The following is a 22,022-nucleotide window of genomic DNA, read 5'->3' as shown; positions in this document are numbered from 1 at the left end:
ACTTGAAAAGCCTAGCCAAGTACAGTATCAAATATGAAAGACCAGGGGTAGGCTGAGATGAGCTCATACCAAGCCATGAACAGGGTGTGCTGAACGTGGTACAAACTGGTAATGGAAATTAACATCTCTCACTGAGCCATGCTATTAAAATAGCACCCGAACAAATAACCATGTTATTCGATAAGAGATGCAGCAGCTGATGGATTGGATCACCAAGCAATGCTTTCTTGTCATGCTGACCTTTGTTATGCGAGGTTATAATAACACAGATATCTCGAAGTAACGAACTTTGCAAAATACTGGCTGCTAGTTGCCCAATTCAATCATGGAGTCAAATGTTTGTGAAATAAAATGGTGACTACTGTAACTTTTTTACTTGTTAAATTTATGAAGTTGCAATATGAATATTATCAAATTTTGGTTAATTGCCGAGGAGATGGGTTTGAGTTTCTATAGGGCATCGGCCTGCGCTTCGATCATCAACTACATTAAGCCTTAATCTTGCAGAGTAATGGCTCATCTACTTGGCAGAAGCAGCTTAATGCATTTGGAGATCTAAGGCTAACTCAAGGCCCCAACATAAATGTATTTGGGGACCTCAATGTATAAATAATAATAAAAAAAATATTTTTTTAGATAAGAGATACATTCCAACATAAATGCATTTGGATTTTGAAAGCTTCAGTGCATTTATAATTATAAAGATGCTTTGCATTTGAGGCCCCCAAACAATGCATTTGGATGCTGGAGTTTTAGACGACCGCCTCAGTCGACTAAAAGTTAGCCGATCCTCCTATTTAGCCTCAAAATATATCACTTGTGATGGCTCGATGTGGGTGGACTTTTTTCTCTTTTTTTTTGAAAAAAATGGTTTGTAATATGAATAGAAAAAAATTGATCGTGGGTGAATAAGGCAATTTGATTTATTATTATTTGAATAGACTGGAAAATCTTTATTAAAAAGTATATTTTCTTAAAGTTTTTATTATATGATGGTCATCACAGTGGTTTAAAAAAAGGGGGATAGGTCGTTAAATCAGAGACCTCCGGCATCCACAGGGCACGATTCTAAAACGTCATAGCGGCCGTTACTTAAAATCCATGATGAGTTGTCACTCGTCAGCTGTCGGCCACCCTAGACTAGACACGGAGAAGGATTCGTGTTTCTTTTCCTGAAAGGGAAGGAGTAGCTAAAGCTAAAAAAAAATAGAAATAAGGAAGGAGTAGCATACTGTGGGCTCGTCAGTTCCAAGAATTTATTATTTCCTTCAGCATCGCCATCTCATTCGCTCGCTTCCGATATCTCGCTCGTATTTATAACTGTCCCCTCTTGCTCCAATTACTTACCCTGACCCTGCCTTTCAGAGATTTCTAGGGTTTCTTCGGCGATCAAATATTTAGAGCCAGATAGAGAGAGGAGGAGGGTTTCTTCGTCTAGAACTCTAGCTTTCCAGGGCTGGGTAGGAATGGAAGGCCCGAGCAATGGCGGACTGCTGTACCACGAGGTCCAGGAGTCGAAGCTCTGCGCCGTCCACTGCGTCAACACCGTCTTGCAGGGCCCCTTCTTCTCCGAGCTCGACCTCGCCGCCCTAGCCTCCGATCTCGATCAGCGTGAGCGCCAGGTGATGCTCGAAGGCGGCGGCACCGGCGTCTTAGGGGACTTCTTGGCCGAGGATTCCCATAATGTATCCATGGACGGAGATTTCAGCATCCAGGTTTGGCTTTCGATGCCCTTTCTCTTCTCTCTTCCGCCTTGGTTGGTTACCACAGCGATACAAAACCTAGGGTCAGATCGAGACTTACTAGGAAAGAAGGCCAATGTTTGATTTTCGGGTTCCTGATTGATTGTGTTGGTGACCGTCCAATTTCTGTACTTCGATACCGGGCAATTCTCTCAAGCCCTGATGCTGATCAACCGTCCTGTCTTTTTCTTTTTTTTCATTACGAACATAGCAATCATCCATGAGGAACTTTTGAAGGGCTTGTAACAGAAGAATGGTGGATCTTAAGAAATATCTTTTACTGTGGCTATGTTCGTTTCTAGAAATTAGTTTTAAGCATGAATATAGCATACGAGTTTTATGCTCGCCTGATGGCCTTGCTCTGATGCTTAACATGCATGCAGCTTTATTGCAAATCAGGGGCGATCATCTTTATAGAAGTCAAGATGAGCTCACGATAGTATACGCGTTTTATTTTTTTGGTGAACTAGATATATTGGACTGGATGAAAGTAAATACATACATAGAATTCATCGAGAAAAAACTCTCTAAATTGCTGTGGTATAGAAGTCAAAGACTCCCAATAGTGTACTCCGGTGTGTTTAGCAAAATAAAATGCCAACCAGTTTGCCGATGTGTTGCATTCACGATAAACATGGGTGGTTTGAAAAATTGTCCGGTCAGAAAACATCCTCCAAATGTTGAGCAATAATAGATGTGAACCTGTTGACTCATTACCAGTTGATAATAGTCTAAGAGTCCACCTCCAACTGGAAATTCTTAGCATGAAGAACCATTGTGGCATAGAGGAGACCTTCCCAAGCAGCCCTTAATTTTGTGATGGGGACATTGATATCATAGAGATAAGACCCTTCAGCAGCAATGAAGTTTCTATTGCTATCTCTAATGACCAAACCAGCTCCATCATTTGCACCTTGCTCTTTCACACTACAATCAGAGCTGATCTTGAGGTAACCAAGGGGCGGGGGCTCCCTTCTGATATGAATTGCTAATTTAGATGCCGATGCTGCATGAGGAGAGCTCCAGGCTTTCTGAAATATCAAAGAGTCTTCTAAGGCATTAGCTTTCGTATATTTATATGCATAGATGAGTGCTTTCCTTAGGGTTTGTTGTGGCCTCCATCTTTGAAATTGAAACATTGTGGCATTCATGGCCTGCCAAATGTAATAGCCAATGAACATAACAAAACAGTGTAATGTTTTTGATTCTGCCTGTTCGATCCCTCATGAAGCAATTATAAAAATCTTGAATAGAGGGTGTGATGATAGCAACAGAAGGAGGCAGTTGAGTAAGTTCCAAACATTAATAGCGTACGGGCATTCAAGTATCACGAGACTTACACTCTCCACTGCATTTAGGCAACAATCACAATGAGGAGGAATGCTTCCATTCTTGTACGAAGAATGCCACAACACGGGAGTCGATTCCATGCAACCTTCCACCGGAATAAAGAGAGTCTGAGATGACTTCGCAAATTCCAAACTCAGCTGTATCTTTAGCTGTAGAGTTTTTTGGCTGAAAGAGCTTGTAGGAATACTTGCATTGACTTTGGAGGAGCCAGAAGCAGCCCAACCTAACCTATATGGAATATTACCTTTGGGGATCAGCAGTTACAGAATTCAATTAGGTAAATCTCGACCGAAAGCTTGATAGTTTAGAGTCGAGTTCTAATGTTTTTCTTCCTCAGTCAAAAGGCCTTTGAGAAATAGGTTGTCTGACGTATTAATATTGACCATAGCTGGAAGATAGTTCAAGGGAGTAGTAGACAACCATGGGTCATGCAAAATCATGATAGAGTTCCCATCTCCACTAGTCCATAGAAGACCTGAGAGCACAGTGAAAGCATACTTAAAAATCTGCCAGCATACAGTCGAACAACTTCGAGAACGTCTCAGCACCTGGGAACCTGTCCAAGCACCATACTTAGCGTTTGTTTGTAAACACCAGATATAATCCGAATCAAGGAGTTGCTTGGCAGCATGTTTAGCTATTGAGTCTCATGATGGGAAATCAGAGATGGTATACCTAAACCGCCACTTTGTATTGGTTGGCAGACATCATGCCGTGTTATTAAATGAAATTTTTTGGTAATATCAGTAGAATCCCAAAGAAAATTCCTTATTAGATGGGTTTTTGTACAGCAGATGTCGAAATAGTAATGCTGGACATAAGATAGATCAGCAAAGCACAGAGGACAAATCTGATTAAAACAAGCTTTCCTGTCATTAATAAAGACCTTCACGTCCAACTCATCATGGATTAAAAACAAGCCTCCCGCTAGGACCATATCTTTTTCTAAGAAAATCTTGCATATTGTTGTGGACACACCTGTAATGATGATTCTAATTTTTTTTATTAACCTTATAGTCGGTCATTTAAAAGTTATTTGAGTAAATTGACTTCTTTCTCATTCCCCAGAAAGAAGCATTTAAATATCAATAATGATAAACTGGTTGGTTGGTCAATACAATGATGTGTTGATCGTAAGAACATGTATAAACTAGGCAAACTTGTGACTGTAATAAACTTGTTTTTGTTAAGCCCAATCCTACCCTCTGTACAGGACTTCCCTTAGGCCTAGTCCAGATACAATTTGGCCACAGTTAAGTCTAACTTCTACAAATCCTAAGCCTGTGTTTCTCTAAATTAATTTCAGGCTCAACTCTTTACAGTAATTCCTAGTTTGGAGTTAAAGCCTAAATTATTGCTTGTATGTTGATTGATTCAGTTTGGCTCACTGATACCCTTAATTAATGTTGAGAACGGAACTTAAAATTTTAGTGTACTGCAGAGCTCGATGCATCACCGGTAACCATTTTTTAACAGCCTGAAATTTGTCAAAGCTCCCACAAGAATAAATTGGATGACTATGATAACATGAGCTGGATTTTTTTTTTGATATGTAATGATAAATGGTTTTGGATGTTGAAAACTTTTATTTACATCCAATATCTTAATTTTAGTTCATAAATAAATCCTTTTCTTGCCTAGTATGGTCATTGTCAAGGGGATCCCATCTCTCTATTCCTTGTATTCAGGTAATGTTAATTTTATTTGATTCCTTCTAGGAGTGAAGGGTTTGCTACATTTATGACATATTAGATTTTTTTGTGATTATGTGGGTTGAATTCAAAGTCATTTTTTATGTAGAAATGGTAGAATCATTCTTATAGAATGTAGATTAGTGAATGAGTTGGCCGGTATACCCTAGGGGCAGGATTATGCTTATTAAGGTGACAGTCTTCATGTGTTAGTTCTTGACTTCTTTGATGTCTCCACATATTATGGTCAAACTTAGAAATATCCATGGTGACTTTTTCTGGAGTAGAAGAGGAGAAGAGCATAAGAGAAGTATGCATTTTGTTAATTGGGCTAGAGTTTGTAAGCAAAATGTCAACATAAGGAGTGGCGGAGGTGGAGGACATGAATGGAGAGGTTGAATATGACTGGTTATGGGAAGTTAATAATGAAATTTGATGCAGCAAGAGGTAATGATACTGATAAAGAAATGATTAGAGAGAATTATTGGGTAAGTCTTTAAGAAATGATTAGAGAGAATTATTGGGTAAGTCTTTAAGACCGTGTAACGTTGAAAGGAGAATTATTTGTTTAGTTTTTAAGATTGTGTAGGGTTGAAAGGAGTGAAGAAAGTCGGCTTCTACAAGACCTAATATATGGCAAGAGTGTTTCTGCATGCAGGATTTTGAAACTCTGTATCTCTACTGTTATTATGTGAAAACCTTCTATAGCTAGACTCTTAATGCTGTTTATGTTTTTTCCCTTGCTGAAATTATGGCTTGTAATAGTTTCTAACATTAAAATGTGAAAGCCTCATGTAGCTGGAGTGTATGAACTTTTTTTTTCATGCTGTGGTTGTTGCGTGGGAATGGAAAGTTCTGTTCGACATGGGGAGCTGTATTTAGGCATGGAGAAATGGAAAAATTAGGAGTCCGACCTCTAGATATTTTTTATATCTTCCCTTTCTCCGGCTTTCCTTTTATAGTTGCATTCTTTTTTTCTTCTTCCCTTTTTGAGTCCAGTGCTTCTGGGGAAACAGAGAAATTGGCTCAACTATATTTAGTCTCTAATCAATGACTAAAAGAGGGAAAGCAGAGAAGCATATAAATTAAAAAGGGAGGTATATTTATCAAACAAAGCCATTTGTCAAATGCTCTCCCCTAAAAGAACATCTGCATAATACTACAAACAATAGCGGTTGATGCAATCACTACTATCCATCAAGCGCTCCATCTTCAATAAGCTACGTTCCATGGGACGTGCACTAGTTAATGCCTATGACCTGAAATTTTTCGAGAGTTTTTTGTGTATAACAATAGTTGGTTTATCAATCATGCTATATTGTGTATATTCTCTCTCAGGGATGTTGAGCTTAATTGCCTGAAACTCTATATTATGGGAACTAAATTATCAGTAGTTGGTTTGCTCATAAAGGTGAAGGATTTCTGGAGATGGATAGGAGGTGATTGCTGTGTTCTGTAATTGGTTTATGTAAATTATAATTGTGCTTTGGGTGAAAATTTGTCCTTTTTTTTTCTTTAAGTATAACTTCACTTGCATTTATTATTTGGTTTCCCATTTCTCCCAGTTGCTTGATGTCATGTTCATTGTTATTTTGGTTCAACTAGGAGTTATGGAGTGACCTAATATATAGTCGTTGTAGCTTCATGCCATATGCATGTATACACACATGCCCAGCAGGCAAATATAGAAGGGTAAAAGTACATACTAGCACAAATTAAATGATAATAAAATGTTGTAACCTTATTGATGAGTGAAATTCATGTCATGTTGACATCACATTTCATCATTTCTTTCGTGGAAATGTGGAAATTTTATCAGATATTTGCAGCTTTGAGCTGATTGTTTCTTGATACTATGGGCCTTCCATCAAAACCTGAACGCATTAGTTCTTGCGGAGAGTGAAGATATTTAGTTTACTGCTATGGTAACTTTTTGCTATTTTTTTTTATGTTGACTGCCAATTGGTACATTCCTCTGTTTTATATATTCTGTTTCCAGTTATGTATCTATTATCCTTGTACTCAGTGATTTAAGCATCTTGCAGGTTTTAGAGAAAGCTCTGGAGGTGTGGGATCTACAAGTTATCCCCCTTGACTCCCCAATTGCAGAACCATCAAAGTGTGACCCTGAGCTGGAGAATGCCTTTATATGTCACTTGCATGACCATTGGTTCTGCATTCGGAAGGTTAATGGAGAGTGGTACAATTTCAATAGTCTTTACCCAGCTCCCGAGCATCTCTCAAAGTTCTACCTCTCAGCTTACCTGGATTCTCTCAAGGGCAGTGGCTGGAGCATTTTTCTAGCTAGGGGCAATTTCCCCAAAGAGTGCCCGATACCATCATCTGAGGCATCTAATTCATATGGGCAATGGCTAACTCCAGAAGATGCTGAGAGGATAACAAAATCATGCAATCAAATGCAGGTCCCTGCACAGGGAGCAGATAAATTACTGCCTTCTTATTCTACAGAGTTTGCTGATGAAGCGGATATGATTGCAAAGCAGGAGGAGGAAGATCTGAATGCTGCAATTGCTGCTAGCTTAATGGAACCTTCTGCCTCTGGCACTGAAAATGTTCAAACTAAGGGCAACTCAGTCGATTCTGTGGCAGAGAGCCCCGAACATGGTGCGGCCAACAATAACAATGTGATGGATCCTGATACAGGTGCATGCAACAGTGATTTGCCAGAGTCTACCTCAGTTGTTACAGGAACTCACATTTCCAAGGATGGCAAGGCCGAGTGAGATCAGGAGTAGCCAAAGAGGGTGTTCTCATATGGATCTTTACTGCTCTTACTATGGCCATTTTGTTTTCGGCATGCAGAGTTCTAAAATATTCAAGTTACTCACATTCCGTCACATAGAAAACCATTACATTTACATGTTGCTGGAATTTAAAGAGCTCAGCTTTGCTTTTGGACATCTCTATTTTATGAAATGTTGGAATACAAATTTTAAATGGTTCTGATGCTGGAGTTTTAGTTCTGGCTGGCTTGTCTACAATTTATGGCCTTGGCATTTTTGTCTGATGGATTATGCCATGAATATGAAGAACCAGAAACAGAGATATGGTTAAGTAGCTATCCAAACAAAGGCTTGTGGTGCTTGCGAGGTGAGGCTGCAGGAGCACGCAGCAACGTTCGCACCTGAGTTTTTGCATGATGGGGTTCCACGTCATATTATTCTTTAAAGGAAATAATAATCTCAACCACCAAAGTTCAAATTGGTACTATTTCTTAGTGCGTCTCATGATGCCCGGCTGTAATTTGCTTGCTCAGTTCATTGTGAAAATGATACAGTTGCATGGGAACATCAAATATCAAAATTTAGTAACTCATTTGCCCCTTCCCCTTTAGACCGATGATTTTTTTTTCCTTTTATGCCCTTTTGTCCTGTTAATAATCATAGTTGTCTGTGAACATTTTGGGAACAAAATTGTATGCAAGTGAGAAAAGACTAGGTTATGCATCTTAATGGCTTATTTGAATTATCATTTCGGTCCTCAGGATTGCAAATAGAATTTCTAGATTTATATAGTGTAAGATCTGATCCAGCCCATATTAACTAGATTATTTTCAATCCATTAGCTTTTTTTTTTCTTTTTATATGATTTCAAACGGCCTGCTCCAAAATTAATTCTAAATATTTTATAAAAATAAATTTAGCATGCTATCCCCGTCTCAGCTGTTGGCCTATTTGCTGCAGTCTTTAAGCCTTATGATCTTGCTGGTTGTATTGGTATAGATAGACTAATTCTATAACAAAAATCCAAGTAGATACAATTTTTACCCTAAAATTCAAATTAAAGTTTTCTCTAGTAAATTTTTCCAATTTTTTGGAGAAGTAAAAATAAATAAAAGTGTTTCAAAATTTTCACCAAAAACTTTAAAATTATTAAAAAAAATGGACTTTCAGGGGAAGCATTTCTGGACCCATCAAAAGCAATCCCGGGCCTGAGTTTACCAAGGTGGCGAGCACCGCCGATTTACTTTATATACAAATACGCGGGAGCAGTATTATTTTAAAATTCCTGGATCCCTCCTTAAACTGTATATATCAGGCGCATGCTTCTCCCTCTCACTCCCCCCTCCGGAGAATGGCAGCTCCGTCCTCACGATTCCACTCCCCTCCTCGCTCTCTCTCCTCCTGACCTCCGCCGCCTCCCCCAGCCCCACCATCGGCGTCACTTTCCGCCCCTCCATCTCCGGTCTCCCTGCTCACGAGCGCGTCGTCCGCTCCCTCTTCTCCGCCAGTGCCACCCACGTCCTCCTTCCCGATTCGCAAGAACCTGAGGGCGGGCATTGGGACGCCGACGGGAAGGGACGGGGTGGCGGCGGTGTACGTCTACGATCTGTTCGATGATCCGATGAGGCGGGGGATGTCATGGGCCACTTTGAGAAGCAAGTATAAGATCGTGTTCTTGGGATCGGATGGTAGTGGGGGAGGGTTGAGGACGGTGGCGCCGGACTACTGCTGCTGGGGTCCAGTTTGGCTCTTCTTTTGATGGTAAGATCGATTTGGCGTAGATCCTTCTTCCCTTTCTTCTACGTTCTACGGTTTTGAATGTAACTATCACACGGGAAACTGGAGAAACCGTGCAAGAAACCGCAGGCAATGTGCCCTATCAATCAAATTAGATGAGTGATCCGATTGAATATAGACGATCAAAATGAGTCAAATTCCTTGGGCTTCCAGCTGAGTACATGGATCTTCAAATTTTTTTTTTTTTTTTTATGGTGAAAAGAAAGGCAAAGCCACCTGAATCTGCCTTGGGCCAAATTAAAAAAAAATGGCGTCCTGAGCACAAGAACCGGCCATGTCTCCTGCCAGCCTAGTGAGTAGGGCCTTTGCCTTAATGGAAATTGGAGGGTGCCCGACTTCTTCCTAGAAGAAACTAAGCTGCTCTTTAACCTGGTCTGCAATCACTACCATTTCGTTTAGTAAGGAAGGCAAAAAGGTACAAATAAATCCCTTTACCTCCAGAGCAATAGCCATGCCATAGATGCACCCTGGCTGCTTTAAAACGTGTGCAATCAGCATCTCAAACATGCGGACACATCATATTAGACATATTCTTTCTCGTATACCTGAAAAAAGAGGCATCAAGCATTTCTCTAAGCCGGACTGGGGCACCGAATCAGAGTCAACAGGACTGGCTCGGCTGGTGTGTTGCTTTTGAGCTGGCCCTGTGGATATGGCCGAACTCAGGAACAGTTGGAGACTTGGAGGCTTGTCTGCTAATTAGAATTTAGAACATTTCCTACGCCTCACCGTTAAACATAAAAAAAAAAAACAAGAAGAAGAAGGACAGCAAACAACCCTACGCCGTAATGTTATGGCTTCCAAGCCGGAAAAGACTGGAATACGAATTGCGCAGGGAAAGAAGAAAAGGAGGGGTGGAACAGTGGCGGTGAGTAGGATGATGTTACTCTTTTTTCTAAAGCCGGAACCAGCCTGGTTCCTTTTTGTTGTTTTTTTCAGCCTGGAGTCAGATGCCAGCAGCCCCACCTCGGCACTCTCTCCCCTGTGAAAGCCACTCCATACCACACCCCGCACGGCCCGGACAAAAGAGACGGGAAGGCCAAGGAAGCCGCTTTTCGCCGATCCTCCTCCGCCGAGCTCCAGATCGGTTCATGGGCTCCTCCGCTAGATTGTCCGGGAGGAAGAGATCCGTGCATGAGATCCTCGGAGGAGGAATCCGTAAGTGAAATCGGAACCAATAACGCAAAGCTCTCTATTTAGAATATATCTTTAGAAAACTTGTTTTGATCGGTTCGGTTTCCGGTCTTACCGTCGGCTTGGAGTTTGGAATTCAGTGGCGTTTTCGTCCGTCTTCTGCATTAAAGGACTTTCTCTTGCAGGAATTCGATTTTGCTTGGATAATACAAGTTGTTCTGCTGTTTGATGGTTTTTTTTTCTAGCTTAATGTGATCATAATTTCGGATTACGACATGTCTGACCTCTTACTTTCTCGCGTTTTCCCGGAGTTTTGAGTGTCTAAATCAACCTTAGATCTCCAAGAATTGTTTCCGGACTTTTCATTCCAAGCTGCAAGCTCCGTTTCCCTGGTTTTGTTTATTTTAGATTCTTTAAAACTTTTGGGATTGCTGAAGATCGCAATCTACGATTATGGTGGAAAGTGTTGTACGAATTTGAACTCTGATTAGTGGTTTCTATATTTTTTGATTATTGGATTGAGCATCAACCCCAGTTTGTGTGACAGTTGCGGACGTGGTGCTGTGGAGGAGAAGAGATGCATCGATCGGGATAGTGCTTGGAATGCTGGCTGCTTGGTTGATCTTTGAAAGATCTGGTTATACTCTGCTGTCCTTTGTTTCTAACGTTCTGCTGCTTTTGATCTCCATCCTTTTTACATGGGCAAAGGCAGCTGCAATTCTTAACAGGTAATTGAGGGTCTGTGGAGCATTTAGCATCATCTTTGTTTTGATTCAATTTAGCTTGTTAGCATTTCAGCATTCAGTCACACATTTGGGTTTTGTGTGTCTTTGGCATGCGGTCAAGAATTTAACATGTAGCATAAAGCACCGATCGAATCTATGTCCTCTGTTAAATTATAGTGAATACGAAGCAGAAATGCTCAGGATACTCTGTTGTTGCAAACCGTTATTCATGACCTTTGAGGTTTGGATGTTGCTGAGGTGTTGATGCATTCCCAGCATGTGTACAAGTTAAGCAATGGTGTCTGGTTCGCTGCGAGCAACAAAAAAGTTCAGACATTCAAATAATGCCTTCTTCAAATAATTTTGGAGTATTTTCATTTTTACATTAATGTGTTGCTTCCTTTTTCCCCTCATATTATGCCAAATTAATGAATATAAAGCTACTTGTTGACAAAAATGCAGGCTCCCTCCACCCATACCAGAGATGCACCTCACAGAAGAAGTCATGAATGAAGCAGCAGTACGTATGCGCTCTCATGTGAATATGGCACTCTTGGCATTTCAAGATATTGCACTTGGAAAGGACTCGAAGCTTTTCTATAGAGTAGCCATAAGTTTATGGCTGATCTCAATCATTGGTGGCTTGTCTGATTTTCTTACTTTGGTTTACACAAGTAAGTGGTTCTTAAGGCATTTTCAGATTTTGACATACCTCCTTGAATTCAACTGCTGCAAAATAGTATACAGCTAACTGTCAGGAATAGGTTCGAGTTGCAGTGGTTTACTGATTCCTCATCAACCAGGAAGTTTTCAGTTTAAGTACAGAAAAATGATTTGAGGGGTCTACAGAATGACCTGGTCATGAAAACCTGGATTAATGATAACTATTTATCAGTTTCTGATCATCTGAAATATCACTAGTAAGATTTTGACATAAAATATCGGAAATGGGTTTTTAATCTTTATGGCATCAGGGGCTCGCATTTTTATCATAGAGGTTAAGATTTTGAGAATGAATAAACCAGGGTTATTCTTCCGGAATTATCATCACCTCACTAAATGGTCTTAAGTTCAATTTACTTATTTTCTTCCTTGCAGGCCTTGTTATCATCTTAACCATCCCCGTGCTGTATGAGAGGTATGAAGATTTTATTGACAGATACATGAAATTGGCCTGTATGGAGGTGCAAATGTATAAGAGAACATATGCCGAGTATTTTCAGAAGGTTAAGTATTGGATTGTGGATAAAAAGAAACTAAGCTGATGGTGTCTGCAATTTTTGTGATTGAGACCAAGCAAGAATTCTCTCCCCCGTTTTGCTTTTGTTCTATGTCAGAGGTAACACGTTTTTGACTTCTGAGTTCATTTTATGACATTGGGCGCTATGTGCTTAATTTGCGAGTTGTTATGTTACTTTCTGACTTTTAAAGAAGGAGATACTTACAGGGTTCTTTTTTCTTGGGTTGGACTTTGGAGAGCATGTTCAAGTACGTACTATGATCCTAGGAAAGAAGGATGAGGTAGAGAAATGTGGTTTGCAATAATACGTACCTTCAACTTCTCTGTTAACACAAGTTGCACTAAAGAACTGGTATCCGTTCAAGTATAAAATGGTTACAGAGTAATGTTTGTTATTCTCCAAATCATCGTAGTCTACTTTGTTTTACTGAAATCCTTCGGTTCAACTACTGGAAATGGACATATCAGTGTCTGATGGTAACCGTGTTTAAAGCATTTTTTCAAAAATATCGTTGCTCTTTTTCAGTACAGAAACTGTTGCTCAATACCTTGCACCTATATAAACAGATTATTCTTACTTGTATATGATCCATTAGCCAACCAATTCATAAAACCTCTTAGTCTTGCGCTTTCAAATTACCTGAAGGAACACCGAACGAGCTCAAACGGTTGAGCTCAATTCATATTTTCCCTATTTAAAGCCAAACCATTTTTCAATTTGCAAAGATGACGAGCTTACCATAAATAGCTATATCAAGAAATGGATGTCATTCGCCATGCTATATTTAGCAGTAATTTACAAGCATGCACATGAAAAGCAGTCCTTGGTAACTTCATTCTTTATGAGGGTGCATGTTGAGGTTTTTCACAGGTTTCCTCGAGGAGTTTAGGAGAAACCCACCTACAGTTTGGTTGAGGTTGGGAAGCGTGGCCGGGCATTTCATTCTTTATAACAAAGGGTGCAGATTGAGGTTTTTCGCAGGTTTCCTGCAAAATACAAGGGCGAAACTATTCTTAGAATGCCGCTAGATCTGATGGCCGGATCGGTAGCAGATGGTGTTTTGTGATCGTAATGATGAGTTGCCTCATGAGCCAGGTCTGGAGCAAGAGAGCCTCCGTAATATTACTCTACCGCATGTTATTCAAGTCACGTATCAGTCAATATTGCATATTGATAGCAACCTAAAATAATTCTTGAGTTCTACTTATTTCCTACCATAGTTCCCACTGTTATATCATACACCACAGCTATATGCTCATGGCTTTGTCAACTGCCCATTTTTGATCCACATACTGTAGACAAGATTTGGTTATTAGCCTCCTTCAAAATAATGAAGTGATAGAGAACATAAAGTAGAAAATCATCTGAAAGGGTAGCTATGGGATGTAAGCAATACTCTGATTTTGCAAGGCAGGATTCTGGTACTGATGAACATATTGCTGAAGATATTTTAAGAATATTGAGGCTATCACCCTGCACACAAATAAATTGGAAGAGATACATTCTTTTCCTTTTCTTTCCCTCAATCAGACGAATCCTTGTTAAATCATGTACAGCCTGTTGAATTGTAATACCATGATCATTAAGTAATCTTGGCATTCTAAACCTCCCATCTGATCTTTTATAACAGAAGCGGAAGGTTTATGTTGATGCATTACATTGATGCACTGTTCTAGTGTTCTTCTACATTCAAAATCATGATGATGAACAGCATAAAAAGATGCAAACCCATGAGATGAATCAAATAAAATTGAAGTTCAAACATAGAAGAGATTATTCCAATTTCCAGTTTAGCAAACCAAGCAACAACTTCATCTGCTTGACGCTTTGCATACCCAGAAATTGGTTGATGAGACAATGACATAACACAGATTTTAAAAATTTTTATGTTCTAGAACAAAAGCTCTCTGAGTTCAAAATGTTCATGAATCACAGCAGCGCTGCTTTGGGGATTTTGATATTATTTGCCTGAGTTAGCTGATTACATTGCCAAAATAAACTTTATTAAACTCCTCCTTAAGTTAATGTATCAACTTCGCACTTCTCTCGCAAAGAACTTCTTGACCTGTCAGTGAAGGACAAAAAAGAAGGTAAGACAATTTGCACTACAACATCACTAATCAGCACATGCCAGTTTGTACACGTAAAAAAAAAGAATTCTATAAGATGGAAAAATCTTTAATGTTTACAAAGAAGGAAAATCTTCTGCATAAGCTACTACAACAGAAAGTGCAGTAACTCAATTGAATTAAGAACGTTCCATGCCCGAACCATCAAACAGCTGCCTCCATCAGCTAATTTAAATAGCATTTGTCAATAATCAGCTATTTTAGAAAGTTTTTGGTTTTAGAGACTGCTGTCCAACGGTGCAAGTGTGCTTGTGCACATGAAATACAGAACAATTATAATCACACTATATAGCGTAAGGATAGATAAGAACTTGACATTACCTGCTCCAAAGTCAAGAACATAATCACATTCCATGAACCTAGCCGACCAAAATTTGGAATAAAACCCTTATAGAAAGCAAAAGGTCCCTGCAAAAAAAAATCATTTACTTATCTAAGATGATTTTACTCACACCGTAACTCATAATTGTTCATGTATTAAAATCAATGCTATAAATTTCCAGAGAAGAAAGGAGCCAGATTTCCTAAGAGTGAAACAGACCATCAACTTCTCTTATCCTTTACAATTTAACCAAAACATAGTTTTCCAGCATGATTTCATCAGTCATCTATAACTATGTGTGTATTCATGTGTTGACATATGTATGTTCGATACGTTATATATACAATGAATTTCTGCACATAAGGATGTTTTATAAATATTACATAATCAAAATCAAAGAAATACATTGATCATAAGATCTCAATAATCCAAATGCAAGTAACTCTAATATTTATATACAGCATTTACTAACTAAAGATTCATATATTACAGTGCTTTCATCATAAGCTTTCAATAATCGAAATGCAGACAACTCTATAATATTTATATACAGCATTTTCTAACTACAGATTCAAGAATTGCAGTGCTTTAGTTTCACTTTTGGTTCAAGTTATGAACGACTGACATATTATAAAATGAAGCAGCTGAAACTTTGTGCATAAAATTTAATGAGAAAAAAGAATAAGAATACATATACGTGACCAATACATCAAACGCTAACAATTAGTTCAAACTAGTTCCTTAAGCAGCACTCATCCAATGAGAAACCTAAAGATTTTACCTCCAGGTATCTACTCGGCCACACAGGCCATGAACAGTTAAACTCTATCACTCGGGTACATATAAGAGTTTGGGCCCTTTGGAACGTAATGTGATTACATACCTCTGTTGCCAGCTATAGATGTATCTAATATTCATACAGATCTGAAACATATGGAACTTTGTCATGCTGGGCAATGGTTTAGAGCAGCAGTTTCATGTGCAATGTCAGCAATATCATGACTTAGTTTCAGTAAAAACAAAACATCATTAGAATCCATAAAGTACTAGTATAATGAGATCCCAGAGGGGAAAACATTAAAAGAGAGATCTTGAAGTAACACCCATGGTCGAAAATGACCTTGTTCTTCTAGTGATAACGTCTAGTACTCATAAATGAGTCAGTCTACTTTGAAAACACGCAAGGAAGATGGTACAAGAAATGAACATACATCATTTTTCAGTGTCTTGATGAAACAATCAAGTGTGCTTTTGTAGGATGAGTCTCCCATCATTCTCGATTTCACCTGCAAAAGTCCGTTCAAGCTTGTCAGCTAGGTAATTCAAAAGGCCTGAATGTCCGTTTGCATATTAAACTGCAAAAAGGCTCATACCTATATGATTCTATCCAATACTAGCCATCTATTTATCTAGTCACAAATTATAGAAAAGTAACCCTATAATATAACTTAAAGAAGAAGCCTTAAAGCAGGCAAAAATACATGACAACCACAATGAACCGATGATTATTTTATATTCCTGGTATCTGTACCTTAGATGGCAAGAATATCTTGTTTTTAGTGCAACAGCCATGTAAAGATGTAGCCAAAGAATCATTGGAAGCATAATGTAAATAAACTAGTCATAAGATATTGTATAATCAAAAAATAAAGGGAAAGAGATAAATTAAGGGTTTTGATAAGGAGAAGGTATAAAAACATTATAAAGATCAACCATGCATCTCTGTTGAAACACATCATAGCTTTCATCAGACAATTATCTGCCCAACTTTAAACTCCTTTAAAGTTAACCTATTTAGAGGAAAAAATCTACAGAATCAGATTTAGGTATACATACAAGACATCACCAACAGGAGTTAAGCCTGATTAATACTTATCAATGATAGCTTCTGACTACATTGCTAAACCAACATTTATGCCCGTTGTTTCCTAGAGTTATTTGCAGAACTTAAATATAAACAATAAAAACATACACATTTTCATCAAACCATTCAGCAAATCCAGCATCCTTCAATTAGAAAGATGCCAGAATGAGGGAGCAGTTGGCTTGAAAGTTTACCACATCAACAGGAGAACCAATACAGACAGCAAAAAAGCCAGCCCCCAGACCAGCTAAAAGATGAGTGAAAACATTATCTGTGAACCCAGGAATCTTCAATATTGTCTGCAACAGAAAAAGAAAGTAAAAAAGGAGAAAGGAAATATGATATCAAAAGGAACCAGGGAAGAAAAAACAATTAGGGGCACCAACAATTAGATACGATGTTGGATGTTGTACCTGTTTAACTTGATCATAGCTTGCCAATTCAGCAGCATTAATTATAGCATTGCGTGCAATATTAGGACCAAGCCCAGTCCAGAGAGCCCCAAGTCCCTCCTAAAATTCAAAATCAGGCAGGTTTGCTAAAAACGTTAACTAGTTAAAGTCTAATTAACTATTTATCTTCAAATTATAACCTGTCTAACTATTGTGTGATAAGCATTCATTGCTCCTGAATAGCGTCTTGGTACACCAGGTGGAAGCTTTCCTTCAGCTTGAAGTCGTACTTTGACAAGATCGGTGGGATTTGCCACTATAATTGCAAGGGCACCTGATTGAATAACATCACATCATGTTAGGATGTCAATAAAAGTAGCACAATGAGCACCTCCATTTCAGCATGTGAAAACAGTGACGGGGACACCGTTTTCATGACTTCAATCTAATAAAAACTGAAGCTCGAAACCAGTCTTTTCATCTACTCCACGATACGCACCAGTTGTAAGCCCAGCAAGAATTTTTTTGGATAAAGGAATATCTCCAACAAAATCGTCACCAACATAGAAAGATTTAACCTGTCAAGAAGGGCAACAATATAGAATTTATGATTGCAGTTCACAGAATATCATGTAACTAGTCGAACATTTGAAACCTACTGGTTCATACAATCCGATCCGCAGCCCTCCAAAAACGCACTGACGATGCAGCCCAGGTATGATGCCTTTCCAAAGTGCAGCCAAGCCTTCCTCCCTGGCGATTGTTGCAACAGTACCCAGCATTCCCCTGTACTTAGGTATAGCCACTACATCCCCCGTAGCTGCTTTCTTTTGTAGCTGAAGCCTGACTTTTGCAGTGTCCAGGGGAATGGTGCAGAGCTGCAGGACATCCGAATGAGTGATAGATGGCGAGCAAGGATGATGGTTAAATAATTCCCAGTTTCAAAACCCCCGATCTGATCAAATTTCTATCGATCATCCACTTGCTGATTTTATTATGAATAGGAAATTAATGCATTTTTTATTTTTTCAGTCATTACGAACTGTTTGCAAATTTTAGTAAATAATCTATAATGTTATTCAGATTTCATATAACTATGGCCTTTCATCAAGATGGTTCCAATATTCTTTAGAACTCTCTTTTGTCTCAATCGTGTTTAACCATATGCAAATTCCTTCCAGATTCTTTCTAAAAGTAAGCTTTTCCCCTTGCCAAATGGGTCTTAAGCCCTTCTTTTGTAACTGCATTTAAAATCAAAGCACCTTCCAGATTCTTTCTAAAAGTAAGCTTTTCCCCTTGCCAAATGGGTCTTAAGCACTTCTTTTGTAACTGCATTTAAAATCAAAGCATCACCTTTTGCCTCTTTACATATTTTATCAGAGAGTACTATAATTACAAGATAAGGATCATGAACCACGATTTTAGTTTGTCTAAGATAGTTTCTAACGACATTCTAAAATTAGGAAACTTAGTTAACCATAAACTGATTAGACAGGCAGGCAAACAGGAGTATGCGGGAATAACCATAAAGGAGATCATCGTCCCTCTTCTAACAGAAAAATATGTAACAGGAACCAAGGTGCAAAACACAAAGAGCTGAGAGCAAGATAACGGATATTCTTTTTCTGGCAAAAACGAAACAGCAAAACGATAGCTTTTCAGATGAGGCATCTGATCCTCCGCAAGCACCGTCCCTGTATTGATAAAATTTTACCCTCTTTTCATAAAATACTGGAAAGATCAACCGATCTCTAAATTTTAGCAATACTCCATCTCTTTTAATCTCGTTTTTTGAGGAGGGATGAACGCCTCCATCCTACCAGTGTAGAAGAAGATCAACGTATGCCAGCATAACAAAAAAAGCTCGCAATAATGTCAGTAGTCCAGTCATTATCATACACAACCTAGTTCGCAAATACACATCAAAAATAGCAATTCACTTGCAAGGAGCATAATAGTCTATTCTGAAAAACGAGAGAGAGAGAGAGAGAGAGAGAGAGATTAGGAATTAGCAGGTAGTAGCTACCAAGATCCTTACAGAGCAAAGACTTGAGCAATCAGCAGAGCCACCAAGAGCAGTCTAACGGAATCGGAATGCGGAAAGAGAAATAAGGGAGAAGGGGAATTGATCGATGTCCGAGAGAGCTAATTTAACGAATCTAGCAACAACAGAGGTGGAAATCAAAGGGACCGAGCTTCGTACCTCGGCGAAACAGGCGGCGATGGCGCTGCTCGCGAATCTTCCAGCGAACGAGATCTCGGTCTTGGAGCCATGGTCGGCCACCATGGTTGCCGAGAAACCGTTACCAGCCGGCGGCGGCGATCAGATGCCGGAGAGATCGGCGGGATGGATGGATCCGGGAGACGAATGGGATTAGGGATCTACGAGGAGAAGGGAAGGGGTTCGAAAATGTATTAGACGGAGAGGTGGGGAGGAATCTATCGGCGAAGGGGAAATGAAGGGATTTGGCGCCCGAGAGATGGCTTCATGGAAAGCAGCATACAATTGGATCACCACTCTCCATTCACGCGAATCCTCGTCGCGCCCTTTTAGTATTCGCTTTCCCAGTGCATCTACTGGACGAATTTCGTCGCGGATATGGGGTTGTATCTTTTGCACGAAAGAAGGATTCACCTTTCTTCGCGCGAACCACCGTTGGATCTCCCAGTAGTCCAGTGTTCGGGTACTTTGAGATATGTGTAGTACGAGATCCAACGGTCGATGTTCCGAAAGAAGATCTATCATTCTTTCCAGTGGAAGATACAACCCGAACACTTTCGTCGCCGGTCTGCTCTCCAGTGCACTGTACTTATTTTTACAAAACAGGCCTTTTCTTTTTGTTTATTTTCCGCGTGTGCTTGGGAACTCCTTTGGTGCAGCGAATAAAATTTGAAGAATGGAGGCATCTTCTCTGGGATAAGGCATATATTTCGAAACATGAACGAAGCCGTAGATTGTTCTTTGAACCACTGAGATAGGAATACCAAGAGTCTTCAGGATCATTTTGTTTTCTGATTTTTTTTTGACAAAGTTGTCTAAAATGTCCATCTCGGCAAAAAAAAAAAATAAATAAATCAGTTAATTTTAAGCTATGCAATGTCGACCTATAAACTTTTATGTGAAAAGATTAAACCATATGTAAATAAATTGTCTAGTGGATTGGATTGAACCAATTATCCATAAAATAAATATGTTTCTCTTTTTGAAATCCTGGATTTTAGATGGGCGGGAGGGAGATAAGCTCTCTCCCACCACCGCAGTTGTGGTGTACATCTAAACTAGTTAGCTCCCTGATGAAATGCTGCTCACAATAGGAAGAGGCAAATATTTTAATAGATCACTAGATCTCAAATCTATTGTAATGAATTTAATGGTGAGATATTGTGCTGATGAATAACATCAAAATATTGACTCGAGAAGGTGAAGGCATTCTCGACAACATGAACAAGTGGATGGAGGGAAGGAAAGATGCAGAGGATCTCGTGTTTCAAAGAATGATATTTTTTGTGCAATTGGTGCAATAATAGCTTGATTAATCTCTATTATTCTAGTCTAGATGGCAAGAACTCCAAATCTCCTAACTATGGTGCAATAGAAAATTGTGCAATTGATCTCGACAAGGCATCAAAATTTTGGGACCTTGCAGAATGTACAATATTTTTTCAAGAGGTTGGTCCAGTGATTTGGTGGGCAAATATAAATTTTGGCTTCCAATCAAATATTTTGCGCCCATGGTGCATGATTGTATATATATACACACACACACACACACACACACACACACGTGTATATGGCCTCTAGAATGAGGATACATAAACCTTATATGTCTTATTTTCAGTTCAACGTGTTCTCGATTTATGAAAATTATCGATACCAGCATGTGTTTCTATGCTGCAAGGTTGTTACATTGTTGGACTGAGTTTATCCAATGCTATATAAAGTCAATTCATCTTATTCAATTCATTCATTGGTTCTTCAATCGGAGGAGTGTGAATCCATAATTAGCAATTTGCTCATTTCCAATGAGATTGGTATGTCTAAAATAGGATAAGAAATTGTAGTCATAGAAGACCGGACTACATTTAAAATTTATTTTGATTCATAAAGTTGATGATAAAATTAATAAAAGGACGTGGATTTAACCCAATGATGTTTTGAAAGGGATTTAGAGATAGGAATACTGGAAGAAGTGGCATGCCTAAGATTTATCTTGGAAAGCAGCACATGCAAGATGTATGATTTGTTTAACTCTGCTTATTGGAACAACTTTGTATATTTATCTACTGAAACCCTCGAATTATATTATCAAGAATTTAATGACGTCAAAATTAGTTTTTTATGCTACGGCTATAGAAATTATTCTTTAAGCAACGCCAAACACGCCGAATCGGGACCCGCAGTCAGCGGTTAGGGTTTCCAAAAGTTTCTCGTACCAAATCCGATCGGCAAAACCGAATGAAATGGAGGGTCCATTCATTCGACGGACACGATTAAATTGAAGACAGAAGGAACGGTGTCTTACAAATCGGAAGATATAGAACAGCAAAAATCATAATTCCAGCCCGTCGGCGCTGTCGTGGATAAGCCCAACCAATAGAATAGCGCGTGCCAAGGTATTCCATTATTCCACGGCAAAAATAAGTCACCCCATCTCGCTGCAAACTTCCCGACTGGATAATTCCATCAGCTCCACTCTAGCGCTTACGACGTGCACTCAACCTCCGGAATGGTGCTGGCGCCTCAACGAAATTTTACACGTGTCATGCGAAGAAGTGTTCACTCTACTTCTCCGCGTTGGTGTCCAAACTCCTGATCGCCTCCACTGGCGGGATACTTTTTATCCCGGCTTGGCTTCGTGACCATCATATATCCCTCTTTTTTACCACTACC

General features: G+C 39.2%; 3 protein-coding genes across 5 annotated transcripts; 2 read left to right on the top strand and 1 right to left on the bottom strand.

Annotated features, from left to right (window-relative positions):
• The first annotated feature begins 1,135 nt into the window (after positions 1–1,135).
• On the top strand, positions 1,136–8,121 carry LOC103713721 (ataxin-3 homolog). Its single transcript, XM_008800735.4, has 2 exons — positions 1,136–1,715; positions 6,829–8,121. Exons 1-2 carry the CDS (start codon positions 1,467–1,469, stop codon positions 7,525–7,527), a joined length of 948 nt encoding a protein of 315 aa, XP_008798957.1. The 5' UTR covers positions 1,136–1,466; the 3' UTR covers positions 7,528–8,121.
• Positions 8,122–10,082: 1,961 nt separating this feature from the next.
• On the top strand, positions 10,083–12,869 carry LOC103713719 (reticulon-like protein B12). Of its 3 annotated transcripts, XR_005514303.1 has the most exons (5): positions 10,084–10,482; positions 10,994–11,186; positions 11,646–11,857; positions 12,282–12,522; positions 12,631–12,869. XR_005514303.1 is itself a non-coding variant. In XM_039132218.1 (4 exons), exons 1-4 carry the CDS (start codon positions 10,275–10,277, stop codon positions 12,446–12,448), a joined length of 780 nt encoding a protein of 259 aa, XP_038988146.1. In that variant the 5' UTR covers positions 10,083–10,274; the 3' UTR covers positions 12,449–12,730. The 3 variants fall into 3 exon arrangements, 2 of the variants coding, with proteins under 2 accessions (XP_038988146.1, XP_026662992.1); XM_039132218.1 differs by having other exon boundaries at positions 10,083–10,482; positions 12,282–12,730; XM_026807191.2 differs by having other exon boundaries at positions 10,092–10,482; positions 11,006–11,186; positions 12,282–12,730.
• A 1,275-nt stretch (positions 12,870–14,144) lies between these two features.
• LOC103713718 (mitochondrial uncoupling protein 1) lies at positions 14,145–19,686 on the bottom strand. Its single transcript, XM_008800733.4, has 9 exons — positions 19,335–19,686; positions 17,791–18,009; positions 17,631–17,709; positions 17,332–17,465; positions 17,153–17,251; positions 16,934–17,038; positions 16,087–16,161; positions 14,875–14,961; positions 14,145–14,489 (listed from the first exon to the last, which is right to left on the bottom strand). The coding sequence occupies exons 1-9, from the start codon at positions 19,416–19,418 to the stop codon at positions 14,454–14,456; spliced, it is 918 nt and encodes a 305-aa protein (XP_008798955.1). The 5' UTR covers positions 19,419–19,686; the 3' UTR covers positions 14,145–14,453.
• Between the last annotated feature and the right edge of the window lie 2,336 nt (positions 19,687–22,022).

This window comes from Phoenix dactylifera, chromosome 12 (assembly GCF_009389715.1).
Source record: "Phoenix dactylifera cultivar Barhee BC4 chromosome 12, palm_55x_up_171113_PBpolish2nd_filt_p, whole genome shotgun sequence".
NCBI classification, from domain to species: Eukaryota; Viridiplantae; Streptophyta; class Magnoliopsida; order Arecales; family Arecaceae; genus Phoenix; species Phoenix dactylifera.
This window is presented reverse-complemented; position numbering and strand designations above follow the sequence as displayed.